General features: G+C 35.5%; 1 protein-coding gene across 6 annotated transcripts in view; it reads left to right on the top strand.

Annotated features, from left to right (window-relative positions):
• LOC110109426 (E3 ubiquitin-protein ligase CHFR) overlaps positions 1 to 17,150 on the top strand; it is a 45,623-nt gene that overhangs the window by 6,387 nt on the left and 22,086 nt on the right. For 3 of the 6 annotated variants that reach the window (XR_003700651.1, XM_020840494.2, XM_020840496.2), the window contains exons 4-10: positions 2,753 to 2,814; positions 2,905 to 2,996; positions 3,088 to 3,223; positions 5,505 to 5,591; positions 13,467 to 13,560; positions 14,630 to 14,737; positions 16,613 to 16,713. Coding sequence is in view for 5 of the 6 variants with exons in the window: in XM_020840494.2 (XP_020696153.1) it covers positions 2,753 to 2,814; positions 2,905 to 2,996; positions 3,088 to 3,223; positions 5,505 to 5,591; positions 13,467 to 13,560; positions 14,630 to 14,737; positions 16,613 to 16,713 (680 nt within the window). In the remaining variant the exon portion in view is untranslated. The remainder of the gene's footprint in view (positions 1 to 2,752; positions 2,815 to 2,904; positions 2,997 to 3,087; positions 3,224 to 5,504; positions 5,592 to 13,466; positions 13,561 to 14,629; positions 14,738 to 16,612; positions 16,714 to 17,150) is intronic. The other 3 variants (XM_028694670.1, XM_028694671.1, XM_020840495.2) reach the window with 3 other exon arrangements.

Below are 17,150 nucleotides of genomic sequence, written 5' to 3'. Positions count from 1 at the left end.
CATTTTCCCTCCTATGAAATTCAGAATTCGTAGTTCTCCCCACTGGTTCCTTTGTCTCCGATGCTGTCATTTGAATTTGATTTTCTAATATATTCTTCACCATCTCATGAAGATCGGATACTTTGTCTTCCATAGATGAAATTCGATTTTCCACCATCGCGTTCGTTTGGCTCATCTCCCCTTTGAGGCGTTCTTCCAACGCATTCACTTTCTTGGCCACCATCAACAGAATTTTTATTGCCTCAGGTTACCTGACGTAGAGATACATCAGGTAGCCTATAATATATCGCCATGTGCTCTTACTCTTTACCGCGCGGCCCGACAACCCAACCCGGAACGAATCCGGGATTATTATGTTCGTGTATTGCTCGGTATTTGCTCGGTATTGCTAGGTACTACTCAGGATTTGCTCGGTATTGCTAGGTACTGCTTGGTATTTGCTCGGTATTTTCATCAACGATGCCAACTCCAAACTCCTCTCCCCCCCTACGCTCGTGTGGACCGCCGCCTCCTCAAATCCCGCATGCTCCTTGCCTGCAACAACTCAAATCCCGAATGCTCCTATCTTTAAATTTCTTGAAGCCAAACAGAACCTAAATATAGACAGAGAAAAAAAAAAAAAAAAAAAAAAGTCAGAGAATCTCACCTCCTTCAACATCCTGAATGCTTCTTCCCCTTGCAACAACTCCGGCGATGACGCAGTCGGCGAGCAAGGTGACCAAATACCCCGCGCTAGCCAGCATAAATACAAAAGGGTATTCCTCATCTGTCAAATCCTCAATTGTTGATGAAAATATCGAGCAAATACCTCCATTGTCCTCGACGCCACCGCTTCTCACGCTGCCTAGCGAGACTCGCATCTGAAGCTCCGTCCCGAACTCAAGCGACGAAACGCCGCAAATACCGAGTAGTACCTAGCAATACCGAGCAAATACCGAGCATATTCGTTCCGGGTCGGGTCGTAGGGCCGCGCGGTAAAGAGTAAGAGCACGTGGCGATATATTATAGGCTACCTGATGTATCTCTACGTCAGGTAACCTGAGGCAATAAAAATTGCTATCAACACCTGTATTTTTGTATGTTCAAAAATCTGGAATTTTACGCCAAAAAACAGCAATTATTCCGTCTTCCGGCCAAAAAACAGCCACTGATTTTCATAGAAAAAGCCCACAAATGGTATCAAAATTTGCTCTGATACCAATTTGTTAGGAAATACTGGGAGTTCCCAAGTAAACCCTAACGATCTTGACAAAAACAATGAGAACGAACCGCAAAACCAATGGAAAAACTAGAAAAACAAAAGCAATAATCAAACTAATGGAAGAAAATAGTGAGATACAATTGATCCTCAATTCGAGAGGCGGATCTATCTCTCCCAATCTCTAGTTGTCGCTAGTGCCCAAAACATCAAACTCCAAGAACAAGAAGAACAAACACAATAATTTGCATAACCCTAACCCTAATCCTCTCCTCCTATTTAAAGCAAACAATTAATCCTCCTAAGCCCTAGCCGCCCCCCTCCCTTCGTATTTAATTTGCTGAGTGGGCCCCACCCATGTATGGGCGGTAATTCAAGAGCTTGGTCCGCCTCTTATACACCTGGACTGGTTTGGGCATAATAGTGTCCACCATAAATTCTACATCAGTGTACGTGTACTAGATATACGGCCCGTCCTTACTATAAAAGCATTGGAACTTGTTTTTATTTTATTTTATTATAAAACCCATTTATCACTCTCGAAACCATTTCCTCAATAATTGTTTTTAATATTTCAAATCTATTTGCTGAAATTTTATTTGATTTTTCCATATTTCTCTCTTTCATGTCTTATTCGTCTTGTTTATTAACACATGAGAGAGATTCTTCTTATTTATTAACAATATGAGAGAGGTCGGCAAATCTAAGCTAGGCCGTTCTCAAACTCAGTTCTTTGAATTTGGATTGAGCTTCACTAATTATTGATATAGGGATTGTCGGGTTGCTGGGGACATTAACAAAGGAGGAAGAGGGTTTGTTGGTGGTGGGGAAGAGAAGTGGGAGCTGCGTTGAATGGTACTACTAGAGGAAAAAATCAGCCTGCATGAGTATCATAGCTTGTCCATCTTTCATAGCCCACGCGAGGAGGATACTGGCTTGGTTTCTTCTTTCAGTCAATTTTTGAGGATATTGAATTTTGAAATGTGTAGCCTATTGATTGTTGAGTAATTATATTTTCTGTTAACCATATTGTTTTATTTTTTATTTTAATTCAAATGCCTAAAATTTTCTTATAAGGAGGTAGTTTATTTATCAATACTAATAAGTGTGGAATTGGTAATATTAATTTATTTATTATATGAAACGTTCTGAAATCATTTATGTATGATAATATACTTTGGTCAGATCTTCTAAATTTTGTTATATTACAAATTACAAAATTATAAAATGATTTCCATCAGCTGTTTTGTTGGCAATTGAGTTTAATTTAAATAATGGTGACCGGCTAAAAAAGGTTTTATAGTGGGCCAAAAAAATTACCTTCTGCTTTTATTTAATTTGTTAACTTAACCTTCCAATTATTAAAACTAAATAAATTTTTTTTTGTGCCGGATCAATAGGCAAGTTGCTGCAGGGTGAATTTCTTATGCTTCTGTAGAAGTGTTGACTTTACTATGCGTCTGCGCAGATCATTACTCAGAGTTGGAGTAATGTTGTTTGCTTTAAAATGAAATTTTATATGGAAGATTAACATACTTTTCTTCCATTTTTCAGGATACATGAGTTATGTCTTTCAAGAAGGACATGCCTTCTGCCAAGAAGCCAAGGGTTTAAAGGTTGTTTCTATTAACATTGCCATGATCTGGGCCTTATTACTATTCCTGAATGTTCATATTGATCTGCCTTCATGTGATTGATTTTGTTAGATCTCATTAGATGCTGAGCATGCAAAATGCAGCATATGCCTGAACATATGGCATGATGTTGTTAGCGTTTCTCCCTGTCTTCACAATTTCTGGTACTTGCTCAGTTATGCGTTTTTTAGATGTTTGTTTTTCCCTCTCTTGAAGTTTGTTAAAAATTTTCCAACCAAATTTATTTTTGTGCAGCAATGGATGCTTTTCAGAGTGGTTAAGAAAATCGTCAACCAAGCCTGGTGGTAGGCATCAAAGTATTGTTTGTCCTCAATGCAGAGCTGTTGTACATTCTGTTGGAAGGAATCACTTTTTGCATAATATCGAGGAGGTAGCTTCTTCAATGGATTATTTTTGTATATTATTGTGTGATAGAAAAGTACCACTCAAATTTAAGAGAAAATTCTATAAGATGGTGGTTAGACCTGCAATACTTTATGGCGCATAATGTTGGCCATTAAAAGAGAAGCATAATATTAAGTAAACTGTTGCAGAGATGAGGATGCTCAGGTGGATGGATGGATTTACTCTTAGAGTCAGGATGCAAAATGTGCGTATTCGTGAAAATGTTGAAATAGCTCAAGTGGCAGATAAGATTAGTTAGAATCGGCCTTAGATAGTTTGGTCACATAAAACGCCGACTTTCCGATGACCCATTTAGGAGAGTAAATTTATTAGATTTGACCTATGGTAAGAAAGTTAGAGGTAGACCTAAAAAGATTTAGTTAGAAAATATTAAAAATGACCTTTCTTTATTAGATCTAAATGAGAATTTGACTCTTAACACACACAATGGAGAAAAAGGATTCATGTAGCCGACCCTACGTTGTGGGATAAATGCTTGATGTTGTTGGTGTATTGGTTTGATCACCAGTACTTAGATTGTACTTTCATGAATTTGGTCATAATAAGTTTCTTTTTTTTCCTCTCTTATTGTTCATCTTAAAAGATGCCAACCAATATATTTTGGAGTACTATTTAGACCTAAAAAGACTTGGTTAGAAAATATTAGAAATGATCTTTCTTTATTAGATTTAAATGAGAATTTGACTTTTAACCGGACACAGTGACGAAAAAGGATTCATGTAGCCGACCCCACGTAGTGGGACAAAGGCTTGATGTTGTTCTTGTTTTTGTTGTATTTTGATCTATGATACCTACATTTTTCGTAAGAGTCTTAAAGTGCTACTTTTCAAGATTTTTTTTGTCAACTCACAGTACGGAGGAATAGGGAATTGGACTATTGGAAATTGAGCTTACTTCTGTATCTTAAGCCAGCACTCTTAAAATCACTTTTTGATATAAAATGAGGGTTTGATAGTAGAGTAGTGATGATCAATATCTGTTGAATGCTGTTTTGCTGTTCCAATTTGAAAGTTTTGAGTGTTATCTTGATGTAGACAAAATGGGGGTCAACCCATGTCCAAAATAATATGAATTTTGGCTTCCCTTGAGTCTACTAGCTCAAATAAATTCGAGCTGAAATTTTAGCTCATTTATGAGCTGGTCTTTAGTTCACTTTTTGAACTAAGGGTTAGCTCATTATTAGCTAACATTTTAGTTCATTTATTATCTTACTTTTTATGCTTTTTATGTTTGTATTCATGTTTGTCTCTTGGAATTCCAAACCGGCCTTTGGAATTCCAAGAATTTGCTTTTCCCATGAGGTGACTCCTTGGTTTTTTCCTTGGCTTATTGTTTTTTGTGCTTTACCTCTTGGAATTCCGGCTGGCCGCTGGTTTTCCCGTGTCTGGGCTCTTTCACGAGGCCGTGGCCCCTTGGTTCCGTGCGGCCTCCTTGGCTCCCGTGGATGGCTCTTCGGTTTCTTTGCTTGGGTGTGTTTTTTCGTGCAAAGCATTTGGGATTAATGCTTGTACGTGATGTTTAGATTCTTGTGATAATTAATGTAATGTGTCTCTTTGTATTCCCTTTCATACCTATATATATGGGGGATTGTTTATGTTTGATAGGATGTTATGAAATGTGATTTTTGGAAAAGTTATAACCTGCGGGTTTGCTTTGGAAATCTTGCGGGCTCTTTCCACCATTCTTTCTCATCCCCTCCGGAAATCCTGCTGGCTCTTTCCACCCTTTCTTCTCGGGCTTCTAACCTCTTTTGTCTCTCCGCAAGTGCCACTCCATCTGTATCATTCTTCTCAACAGTGAAGCAACTTTAGGGTGTCGTGTCTTGGTTGATTTGGAAGCATTTGGGACAGTCTTGCAGTGGTGGACCATCGGTTTGCTAGTTCTATGCACTTTACTTATTTAACCTACAAATTCGATGCATGTGAGGAACCCGCTCTGACGGTTGTCTGATGATAGCGTTTTTTTTATTTCTTTAAAATCTCCTAGCATCTTTTGTTGCGTTTGTCAAGTTTTGGGTCGTTTGCGTTTATTTAATAAAATTTGTTTTAAGTTCTACTCATTGTGTCAGATTTCTTCTTGTGTGTCTTTTGTATTCAAGAAATATAGGGTCCCCTATATCTCTTGTCTACATCATATCTGAATTCAATACTTACATCTGTTGGATTTCCCATACACCCTTCTTCTTTGTTTCTATATAGACGCCCTTTTAGTTATTTGTGGATCATATATGTTTCTTTATCCTGCAGGCTATATTACAAGCTTCTTCCTCCCTAAAACGTTCTGATGAGGAACTTGCGCTGGCTGATACACAAGCTTCAATTATATCAAATATTGTGAGCCATTTTTCCATTCATTCTAGTTATGCTTCCGTAAAGCTCACCAATTTGGAAGATGTCATGATTTTACATCTTAATAATGCACATATGAGTTTTTGGTTGATTCAAGCGTCTCATGTGTGATGTGTCTCTTCCATGCATCCTTTTGCATTTTTCATTATAATTTGTACATTGTTTAAATAGTATGTCCTTGCCCTTGTGCTATATGCTGCGGAAGATCAAGTTCAGATTTTCTTCCATTCGAAGCGATGGGGATGGGAATAACTCATCAGTTGTTTCAAGCGTGCAATTTGACATCTACTATGAAAGAAATAAGTCCGTCCAATTAAGACGTCAAAAGTTGAGTTGGTCTATTGAATTGCATGACTTGTTTGCTTTATTATTACATGGAGAGGGTTTTAATGCTTGTTTAATTAAGAGAAATCAACCTTTGGAGTTCTAAGTGCTTGAAGGTTAGGAGCAACAACAAAAACAACAAGAACATCAAGCATTTATCGCAATATGTGGGGCTGGCTATATGAATCCTATTTCTCCATTGTGCCGTGTTAAAAGTTAAATTCTCATTTAAATCTAATAAAGAAAGATCATTTCTAATATTTTCTAACCAAGTCTTTTTAGATATACCTCTATCTTTCTTAATATAAGTCAAATCTAATACTTCTACTCTCCTAACGGGGTCATCGGAAGGCCGCCATTTTATGTAACCAAACCATCTATGGCGACTCTCTCTAATCTTATATTCCATTGGAGCTACTCCAACCTTTTCACGTATATGCTCATTTCGTATTCTGTCTCTAAGAGTAAAGCCACTCATCTACCTGAGCAGTCTCATCTCTACAACACATAACTTAATATTATACTTCTCTTTTAACAGCCAAAATTCTGCACCATAAAGCATTGCAGGTCTAGCCACCATCTTATATAGTTTTCTCTTAAGTTTGAGGGTAACTTTTCTATCACACAACAACCCTAATGCATTCCTTCACTCCAACCATCCAACTTGAATTATACTAATAATATCCTTATCTATTTCATCATCACTTCGAAAATAGACCTAAGATATCTAAACATGTACTCTTATTAATGACTCGATCACCCAAAGTTATAATCCCCCCACAAAAATTATTATTACTAAAATTACACTCCATATATTCAGTTTTAGATATACTCAAACGAAAGCATTTAGACTCTAAGGTTGACCTCCATAATTCAAGTTTACCTTCAACTCCATTTCTAGTCTTATCAACAAGAAGAATATCATCAGCAAAAAGCATACACTAGGGTACAACCTCTTGCAAATGTCTAGTGAGACATCCATGACTAAAGCAAAAAGATATGCTTAAGGATGATCCTTGATGTATCTTACTAAAATAGGAAAATACTTGGTCAAACCACCTTGTGTCTGAGCACAAATAACAACTCCTATATACATATCCTTAATGACTTGAATATAAGCATTATTAACCCCTTGCTTTTTTAGAACTCTCCATAGCACTTATCTTGGAACTTTATCATATGTTTTCTCTAAATTAATGAATATCATATGTAGATCCTCCTTATACTCTCTATACTTCTCCATCAAACCTCTCGATAAATGTATAGCTTCCATAATAGACCTACCCGGCATGAATCCAAATTGATTTTGAGAAACATTATTATCACGCCGTAACCTATGCTCCATGACTCTCTCCCATAGTTTAAAGTATGACACATTAACTTAATTCTTCTATAATTCACAAAACCTTATGCATCACCTTTATTCTTAAAAATAAGAATCAACACATTTATTCTCCACTCATCCGACGTTTTTTTAGCCTTCAAAATAATATTAAAAAAGTTTAGTAAGCCAAGAAATTCCTTCATCTCCTAAGTATTTCCACACCTCTATTGGAATATCATAAGGTCCAACAGCTTTTCCGCACTTCATTTTCTTTAAAACCTCTCTAGCTCCGATTTTACTAATACGCTGATAAAAATAAAATATTTATTTTTATTTAGGGTGCTACGGTCATTAAAGTCAATTGCATTCTTATAATCTTTCATAATTATTATAATGTTTACATGTAAACAAATTTTTATAACAAATCTTATTTTTTATTTATTTTTACACATTTTGATCCCACCATTAACTATTTTTATTATTAGGATTTTTTCCCTTTGATACTCCATGTACATATTTTATAACATTTTTAATATGACTAGCTACTTTTTTCCACACATTATTAGCTTATTCATACACAAATAATATCTTAAGCTCTAGTATCTTACTCTCAAAAATATTTTTGTTAATTTTTTTTAAATGCCCCCATCAAATCCTAAAACAACATTTTACTTTATTTTTTATTTTTCATCTTGAAGTCCAAAACTAATAAGCAATGTTGGCTATATAAACATTCACTTGAAATAACTTTATAATTTTTGTAATCTAAACGGTCTATTTTTCTTATAAGAATATAATTAACTGAGTTTTACTATATCCATTCTTATAAATGACCGTTTATGAGATGCTCACCTCTTTTTTTAAATAAGGTATTAGTAATTACAAAGTCATAAGCTAAAAAATCTAATATAGTCTTACCACATTCATTAGTCACTCCAAATTCATAGCCTTCATGAATGTTTTTAAAATCATCTACCTCTCTACCAACATGTCCATTTAAATTTTCTCTATTAATTTTTTTTAAGATGTATCTTTTTTATTAATTCTTCTAAGTCATTCCAAAATCTTAATTTTGAACCTATATCAAAATCTAATTGAAGAGCATAAGCACTTATAATATTAATAATCTTAGCATCAACAATAATCTTTAAAGCTATAATTGTATATTCAATTCTATTAATTTTTACAATGTTATCATTTAAACTCTCATCTATAATTACACCTACACCATTTCTAGTACAATCCTATCATAATATCATAATTTAAATCATAAACTATCAATCTCCTTAGCCTTCTCTCCAATCCAGTTAGTTTTTGAATGCATAGAATATTTATTTTTTTATGAATCATAATAATTATTAATTTCATTAATTTGCCTGTAAGGGTACCTATATTCTAAGTTCCTTTTCTAATTTTAATTTGCTTGAAGGTCATGAGCAAAAAAAAAAGAGAGAGATAATAGAAAGGGAAGATGATCAAACTACTCACAAGAAGTGTATAAATGTGCCAAGAGCTAGGTGGAAGATGAAGAGTGTCGGCTCAACAAACATTCCAGTATTTCCTTGGTGCTTTGAGAGGGTATTTTTTGCAGTTATACTAGAAGTTATGAATAGATTGAATTTTTACAAGATAGAGTTCAACATAAACATCACATTATGATGCTTCAAATTCTCTAAATGATTGATTATACATATTTAGGACATAAACATCACATTAGGGGTATCAATTTCGGGTCACGGGTCAAGTTCGGGTCAAACCCGGCACTAACCCGGCTGCATTCGGGTCAACCCGAACCCGGCCCGTTTTGGCAAACTGGTCGGATTTTCAGACTCGAACCCGACTCGCATAGTATCTGGAAGGTAATTTCTACGTTTCGTGCGCTCTTCCGTCTTCGTAGCCATTCGTGATGTGAAACGAGAGAGGATTGGATCCTAAATGTCTTGAAGAGCAAATCAAGGGGTCTAAACAGCAACTTTGACTCTTAGAAAATTATGGACAGCAATCTCCAATGCTTGAATAAACCTTGGGCAGCTGTTATAAGGCTACTGGAGGCTTTTAAACAGCAATTTCAGACCTCCCGGGGTGCAGGACAGCACTTGATGGCTGCAGGAATCTGTGGACAGCACACAGGATGCAGCAGGAATTGCTGGACAGCAATTTGCTGTGGGTAAAACAGCAATATTGGGGCATCAGGCTACTGGGATTCAAGAGGAATTGCTGGAAATTTCTGGCTGCAGCTTTACAGGGAGGAAGACCCAACGTCAGGCAGCATTTTGGGAGAGAATTGTAGAAGGAAATTAATATATCAGCCTTGGGAAATTTCGGCCAGCAGATAAATACAGAGATGGTTCAATTCCAACGTGAGGGAGGCTGAAATTGTGGGCAGAATTATGGGCCAGGTTTTGGAAATACTTCCAACGTGAGTGAAACTGAGATTGTGGGCAGAAATTGTGGTGGATCTTGGATATCTTGGCCACGGGAAGGAATTTGAATTGTTTCCAAGAGAGGATGTGGCTTTAGGAAACAAATCTATGGGGTATTAATGAGGGGGGCCGGTGGAGGCATAGGCTAGAGATGAATTAATGGGTAGAGATTTAATTCCTGCTACAAAACTCCTTAGATTAGGGAATCAATTAGGAATTTAATCAAAATCTGAATTTTAATTTCAGTTTTAATTAAATTAGGAGGGAATTGATTTGAATTTTAAAATTCAAATCAATTCCCTCCTAATTTAATTAAAATTGAAATTAAAATTCAGATTTTGATTAAATTCCTAATTGATTCCCTAATCTAAGGAGTTTTGTAGCAGGAATTAAATCTCTACCCATTAATTCATCTCTAGCCTATGCCTCCACCGGCCCCCCTCATTAATACCCCATAGATTTGTTTCCTAAAGCCACATCCTCTCTTGGAAACAATTCAAATTCCTTCCCGTGGCCAAGATATCCAAGATCCACCACAATTTCTGCCCACAATCCCTCACCTTGGGCTTTCCATAGAACTCACACAGAGATCTAGGAGAGTTGAACTCACCAAGAGATCAAGAAAATATGAACTCACAAAGAGATCAAAAGTAGAAATTTTCATTCATCATCCTAATACAAGAGAATGAGCCTCTATATATAGGCTTCAAGAGAAATTAAAAGACACATTTTGCCCCTTGGGCTTACATAAGACGAGAGGGTAAAAAAGAGAAATTGCGAAACTAAATTAAAATACACTTAATAAATGAAAATAAAACAAAGTGATCTTGGTCGTCGATCTTCAGCTCCTCCTCGGATTGGCATGGACGGTTGGATGTCTGCATCAATTTGACTTCGCTCCTTAGACAACGTTTGGAAGCTACAACATTTTGATCGGAAGCAATGATAGGCTCACTGTGAAGGACCGAAGAAAAGATTGAAGATTGGTACGATCAGAACTTCTCTCCTTGAACGACGACGAAGTTCCCTTCCAATCGAATCAGAAGTTACAACATTTTGATAGGAAACAACGACGGTAGTTCCCTTGCTGTGAAGGACCGAAGGTCGTTGGCTCGTTGCTTGGTTGATGTTCAACTTCTCTCCTTGGACGACCTTCCCTTCCAATCGGATCGGAATTTACAACATTTTGATCGGAAGCAACAATAGTAGTTCGCTCGCTGTGAAGGACCAAAGGTCGATGGCTCATGGCTCGTTGCTGTTCGACTTCTCTCCTTGGACAATGTTCCCTTCCAATCGGAATGGAAGTTACAACATTTTGATCAGAAGCAATGAAGGGAGTTCGCTCGCTTTGAAGAACTTTCTCCGTTTCATGCTCTTCTTCTTCGGCCAAATCTCGTAAATACGCCGACCCGGGTCAAAACCGGGTCATTCTTGGGTTTCCTGGTCAACCCGAACCCAACCCGGAATTTGAAATGGGTCAAAAATCAAGACCCGAACCCGAAATTTTTGTGTCCAATATTGACACCACTACACACATTATGATGCTTCAATTTCTCTAAATGATTGATTATACATATGTAGGGCATTAGTTAAACCACAAATCTCTTATGCTGAATTTTTTGAAATATGATTTATTCTTATTTCTGAATATTTTAGATGTTGATTTAATCTTTTCTTTCCTATGCAATTTTCTTTGGTTTGATTATTGCATGCTAGTTCTATCAAGTTGTAAATCTTTAATGAAAAAGAAATTGTAAATGAAATTATTGCAGGTACTATTCTATTTCAGTGTCTTCATTCAATGAGTTATTTTTTTGCAAGCATAGTTTATAGATTAATGACAATTGGGGAAAATGATCACACTAAATGATGACATTGAACTAACAACTCTAGTGGAGTTCCTGTGCTTATTATGATTTTATGGCAGATAACACCCCCTACCTCATGCTATCCTAGCAGCATTGCATCATCCGTTGGTGCCCCTTGTGACGACTCTGCTTCACCCGCTTTCCAATGATTGATCATGTTCGTGATCTTTGCATGCATCTCGGAGCCTTTTATGTTTTCCTCTATGTGCGATCTTGGCCCTCGTGTGCCTCACTACCTATCGTGATCTAATTCCATGTCAAGATCGTGCCTACCTAACTTGTAGTCGCTCGTGATCCCTTTTTGCATCTGTTGCATGCTCATGATTATTACTGTGTGCCTTTGTTTCTTAATGCATCTTTTGTGGCGCATAGGTACCTATGGGAGGTACGTTTCTCCGTCGTGGTGGATGCAATTCCACCTTTTTTTAGTTCAGACACGTAATTCTGACAAAAAATTAGATGATATTATGAAGTCAGAGCCTTTAGAACCTCCTCTTATTATATTAAGCCCCTAGGAGACTATCATAACCTCATATGCACTTAAGAACATTGTTACAGATCCCCGAGATGAGTTAGCGCCCCATCCATTGCAATTGTTTAGGAGGTCAATGCCATGGTTTCCGAGCAACTTTCTGATTTAGATGGCAGTTTATCGAGTATTGAAGCCTTACTAGATAGGAGGTTTCAAATCTTAATTTCTAGAAAGGGAATTAATAAGAACAAAATTTAGCCTTTCTCAATATTCACTAGGCACCACAATGAGAGTTTACCATGGATCTCTTCATGATAGATATATATTTTTTTACTTTATCATTCTGTTATCTTTAATTTTGCTTTTGCTTTTTACATTTTAATATGGAAATCCCTTATAATTACCTCTTGTGTTTTCTTTTTATTTTTATTTTTAATGATATTATGCTTTATTAGAAATAAGCTTTATAGAAAGAATCTTCGTACAGTGCTTTTTTACTTTTGGTTCTTCAGAATTTCAGAGAAAGAAGCTCTCAATCATAAATGTTAAAAAAAATTAGACATCTTCATTGTCAATTACATGTTCGGAAGTAGCACTCAAGTCATCCATCTTAAAGTTTTATTCAGATATATTTCAGGCTCATTCACATTCTGATTTGGTCTGGCTTTCGACATAGCCAGTTCAATTATCAAATTGAAGGCTAACAAGGCTAGCTACAATTGTATCTAGTGAATGGTAAGCCTTAGTATACATCTAATACTTGTTTAGTTGCTCAGAGTTAGAGCACAAAATGTAATGTAAGAGTTGGCAACATTTCCAGTATTGTTTGGCTGTAGAAATGGTGCATCTAAGCAAGTGATGTAAGGTGTTTTTCAATTTCTGAATTGGCTTTAGTGACTGTGGAATATTCATTAACTTTGTACAAAGTTAAACTCCTCATTGTCTTCAGAATCCTCTTTTTAATTCTCCACTCTCGAGAGTTTGAAATAGCCACTATCATTTGGTGCAACCAATTAGGCAGTACTAAAATTTTCAACTTGTAAAGGACAGGTTTTTAGGGAACTTTGATTTTGGAAGTTATTGTAGCCAGGGATGTCCAATAAACTTGGTTCCTAATGCCTTACGTTAGCTTTTTGATTTCTTGTATAAGTGACAAGACTTTTCTTGAATTCGTGTGATTGCAGTTTTTGAATTTTCATAATCAGGATCTAACCTCTAAAAATCTTATATCTAGGAATTATTAAGTTTATGCTTTGATTATAATCTATTTACCCTTTTCGTTCTTTCACCTGAAAGTAGTTGTATGTCTACAAATGTCATCTTGAAGCATCTTAACATCTGTTTTAAGTTGTATTTGGTGTTTTGTGCACTTTTTTTCATGAATGAACTCATGCTTTCGATCATTTTGTAAGTTATTAGTGCTGATGATATTCCGTTGCTTTTCCTTAGTTGTTGGGGATCCCAAAAAAACCTTCAAGAAAGAGAAATTTTGCAGTAGCAAACGATGATGGTGGTAGGGTGGATTTTCCTTGTCCTCAATGTGGTAATATGAAGCCAAATTTTTTTTTTTTACTCATAAACATAATTTCCGAAATCATAGACTTGATTTTAAATTGTTGTGATACACGCCTTTGTAAATAAACATCATTTGTTGATCAGTTTTTCTTGGTTGCAATTTTTGTAGTTTTAAGGGTAATATATGGCAATGTTATTTCTAGTTATGCGAGCTCACCAAATAAATAAATCTTCCTTATTGTAGGAGCAAATTAACATTTTTTTGAACCTTAATCTCTTACCTAGGTTATGATGAATAGTGTCAATACAGCTCAAGAGAAAATTTATTATATTTATATGGATTATTAGATTATCAAAGTGGAAAACAACAACTTTTGTGCTTAAAAATTATTCATTTTCCCTGATTTGGAATTAAGAGTGGTCTTCAGAACTGAAAACCGAAGGGAAAACTGAAAACTTCGGTACCTGGAGCATGGCTTGAAGATATTTTATCCCCTTCATGAATGAGGATTCAACTACACAGATTTTCAATACCTTTTTCCTATTAACCTGAGCTGCTTAACTGCTTTTAGTCTTTGTCCGGTAATGTGTTGATGCAATAACTGTAGTTAATCAATTGGGCTGGTTCATTATTTTGTGCACCATGTTTTCTGCTGCAAATGCCTAATGAAGGATAAGTATCCTTTGCTCTAGCTGCATTCTAGCGAGCATGGGTTGTGATATGCAATTATCACAACCTCTACAAAAGTGTTTTCAATTTTGCCTTTTAGTCGTGACACTTTTTAGAAGAATTGTAGTTACGAAGCTTTCTGAATTCAAGTAACATTTGATTTGATGTTTTGGAATGATGCTACATGCCTCCCTAGAGTTTTTAATTTAGGATGCTTGGAATTCTTGCAGATCTACTTTCTGAGTTTTGCATTCAATTTCTAGTTTATGATATCTAGTGATTTTTTGCTTGAATCATTAGATATCCAGAGTGAACTTTGGAGCATATAGCTAAACTTCATCAAGAATATTTTGCGGTTGTATTTATTTTATCTAAAACTGATTCCTGTTTTCTAAACCTTTTATCCCTATTTGAAATCTCCTGACAGGCACTGAACTTGAAGGATTCAAATGTAGCCAAACCACGTCTCACTTGCAATGCCATAGATGTAGCGGAAGGATGCCATCTAGGCCTGATATTGGTGTACCACAACACTGTAAATTTCATTATATTCTTTCTTTACATTCTATTTTAACCTAGATGGTCGTGGGAGCCATTGGCTGTTGTGATAGGCATCTTTTTTGTTCTACATAAAATTGATAATTACATTTTTCTTAAAGCGAGGAACTAGTTGTTTTATCTTCAGTGTACCTTTACATTAAGAACCTGACAGTGTATGTATAGAAGAATAAGTGGTTAGAAAAGCCTGGATCGTTTATTCCTCCAGTGGGTATTTATACACAAAATTATAAAAATTAATTAGAAATAATTAATTATAATAACTCAAAGAAATAAAAAATCTAGCTGTTGTCGAGCCCCATGAAGGCTCGCTGATTGATGCCAAATGAACAATACAAGACCTCCTTTCTTGCATATCTGTGAGGGTTTTTCTTGTTTGGATGATGGATGCGGCCTCCTTTTGTTTTTCTTGCAGGTTTGTTGGTCCCACTAGGCCCACTGGCCTTTCCCCTCAAATAGGATTGTATAGACCTATCATCCCAAATTTGCTTGTATTATTTTTGAATTCGTGTTTATGAAGCTTTTTAGTCTATATATTAGCAAGCTGGCTTCCTGTAGGGATATATGGAGTGCAAATTTTCCCATTTCTTGTATCCTTTTTATAAAAATTCTATCCATTTCCAAATGTTTGGTTCGATCATGTTGTACTGAATTATGAGTAATGCTGATGATAGATTTATTATTACAATATATTTTCATAGTTTCTTTTTCTATCTGTTTTTTAAGAATTCTAAAATAATTTTAATCCATAGGAGTTTACAGTACCTTGAGCGATTGCTCTGAATTCAAATCCATCGCTTGATTTTAAAATTACTAGATGTTTCTTGCTTCTCCATATTAACAAAGACGAGCATTGCCCGATAGTATCATCAAAATAGACACAAATCGCATAAGGTTGTTTCACGGGAGAATAGAGGAGCGTAACTGTTTAAATTTAGCGTTTATTCAATAAAATTATAGATTTATTCTTCCAATCTTGTGCTTGTTGAATGTGAGATTTTTTCTAGTGCGGTGCAAGTGTGATAAACAATCTTCATGGAAAATTATCTTCTTGTAATTGCACTAGATCTGGGTTTTCTTTACTTTGGTGATATCTTTTTCTGAATATTTTGCTTTTAATTACTTGTTATTCGTGTTGAATGAGCCACGCTTTTGGTCAAGTTTGGTGAATTTCTTATTTTTTTTTAATTTATTTAGTTGTTCTATTATCATTTATTTTGAGTTTACGCCCAAATAAAATGATTTTTTTTTAGTGTTCAATGATCTTTGGTTTACAAATCATAGTTTTTTGTTTTAATCTACCTTCATTGTATTGTATTAGTTGTATTCAAAACTTTCAAGTATAAGATTTCGTTTGGAACAACTTTCTTATTGTTTTTTAAAATAGCTCTTTAGTACAAACTTTTCTAGTTCAAATAGTTTTTTCACTAAAAAGTTGTTTTAAAAAGTGGTAAGGAAGTTGTCCCAAACGAAGCCTAAGATGCCCTGCATCAATTATAAGTGCTTTGTGAGGAAAGGAGGCAGAGTGTATATGAGAGGATGCAACTTTGGTGAATTCTGCACATGATATTACTTTTGATTTTGCATGGCTCAGCGACTTCACTACATTGCCAAATAGTCTCCACTTTTTATTTGGGTATTCAGTGTTTTTGGTTAAACTTGACGCTGCTTTAAATGTTATTCATATTTCTCAAGATAAAGCAGTCCAGCCTTATCTATTTACCCTTTCTCATAATATATGCTTATTTTACCCATTATCTTTCAATGCAAAACTTGTTTATTTTGAACTCCTATGACCACTTGTTATTTTGCTCATTGAGTTGCTAGCAACGCCTTTCCTTCTTTCTTGCAGGCCTGGGCTGTAATAGAGCATTTTGTGGGGCTTACTGGCTGTCTCAGGGGATGGATTGGAATGAGTTTAATATAATTTGCAATCCAGAAACACTCAAGCCTGTGAGCATTCTTCTAGAACTTTTTTCATTTTCATTGTCTGTGACTATGTAAAATCGTGCATTTAATCCTTCTATTTGATATATATATAAGAAGATTACAGAAAAGCTCAATATAAATATAAGCATAGTTTTATGCTTGTTAGAGGATCAAAACCTAGGTGTTATGGGTTAATTTCAGGTACTAATTTCGACATATCATGGATCTTAAGGCAGTCCCATCAATATGAATGTGGATTTCAAGCATTTCAATAAGGCTCCTTATTTGCATACTAAGCATTAATTAGTGAAGGAAGAAATACTTGATATGTTGAGCTAGCTTGAACATAATGGAGAACACTTGGCATATAAATGAATAAATTTGAATATTGAATATTATTAATTTTTTTCCTAATGCACGTGTCACAAATTTGATATATCGAAAGGCATGTCTATACTATT

The sequence above is a fragment of the Dendrobium catenatum genome, unplaced genomic scaffold (genome assembly GCF_001605985.2).
Source record: "Dendrobium catenatum unplaced genomic scaffold, ASM160598v2 fragScaff_scaffold_537, whole genome shotgun sequence".
Classification (NCBI taxonomy): Eukaryota; Viridiplantae; Streptophyta; class Magnoliopsida; order Asparagales; family Orchidaceae; genus Dendrobium; species Dendrobium catenatum.
Note: the sequence above shows the minus strand (reverse complement) of the source record. Positions and strands in the feature narration are given on the sequence as shown.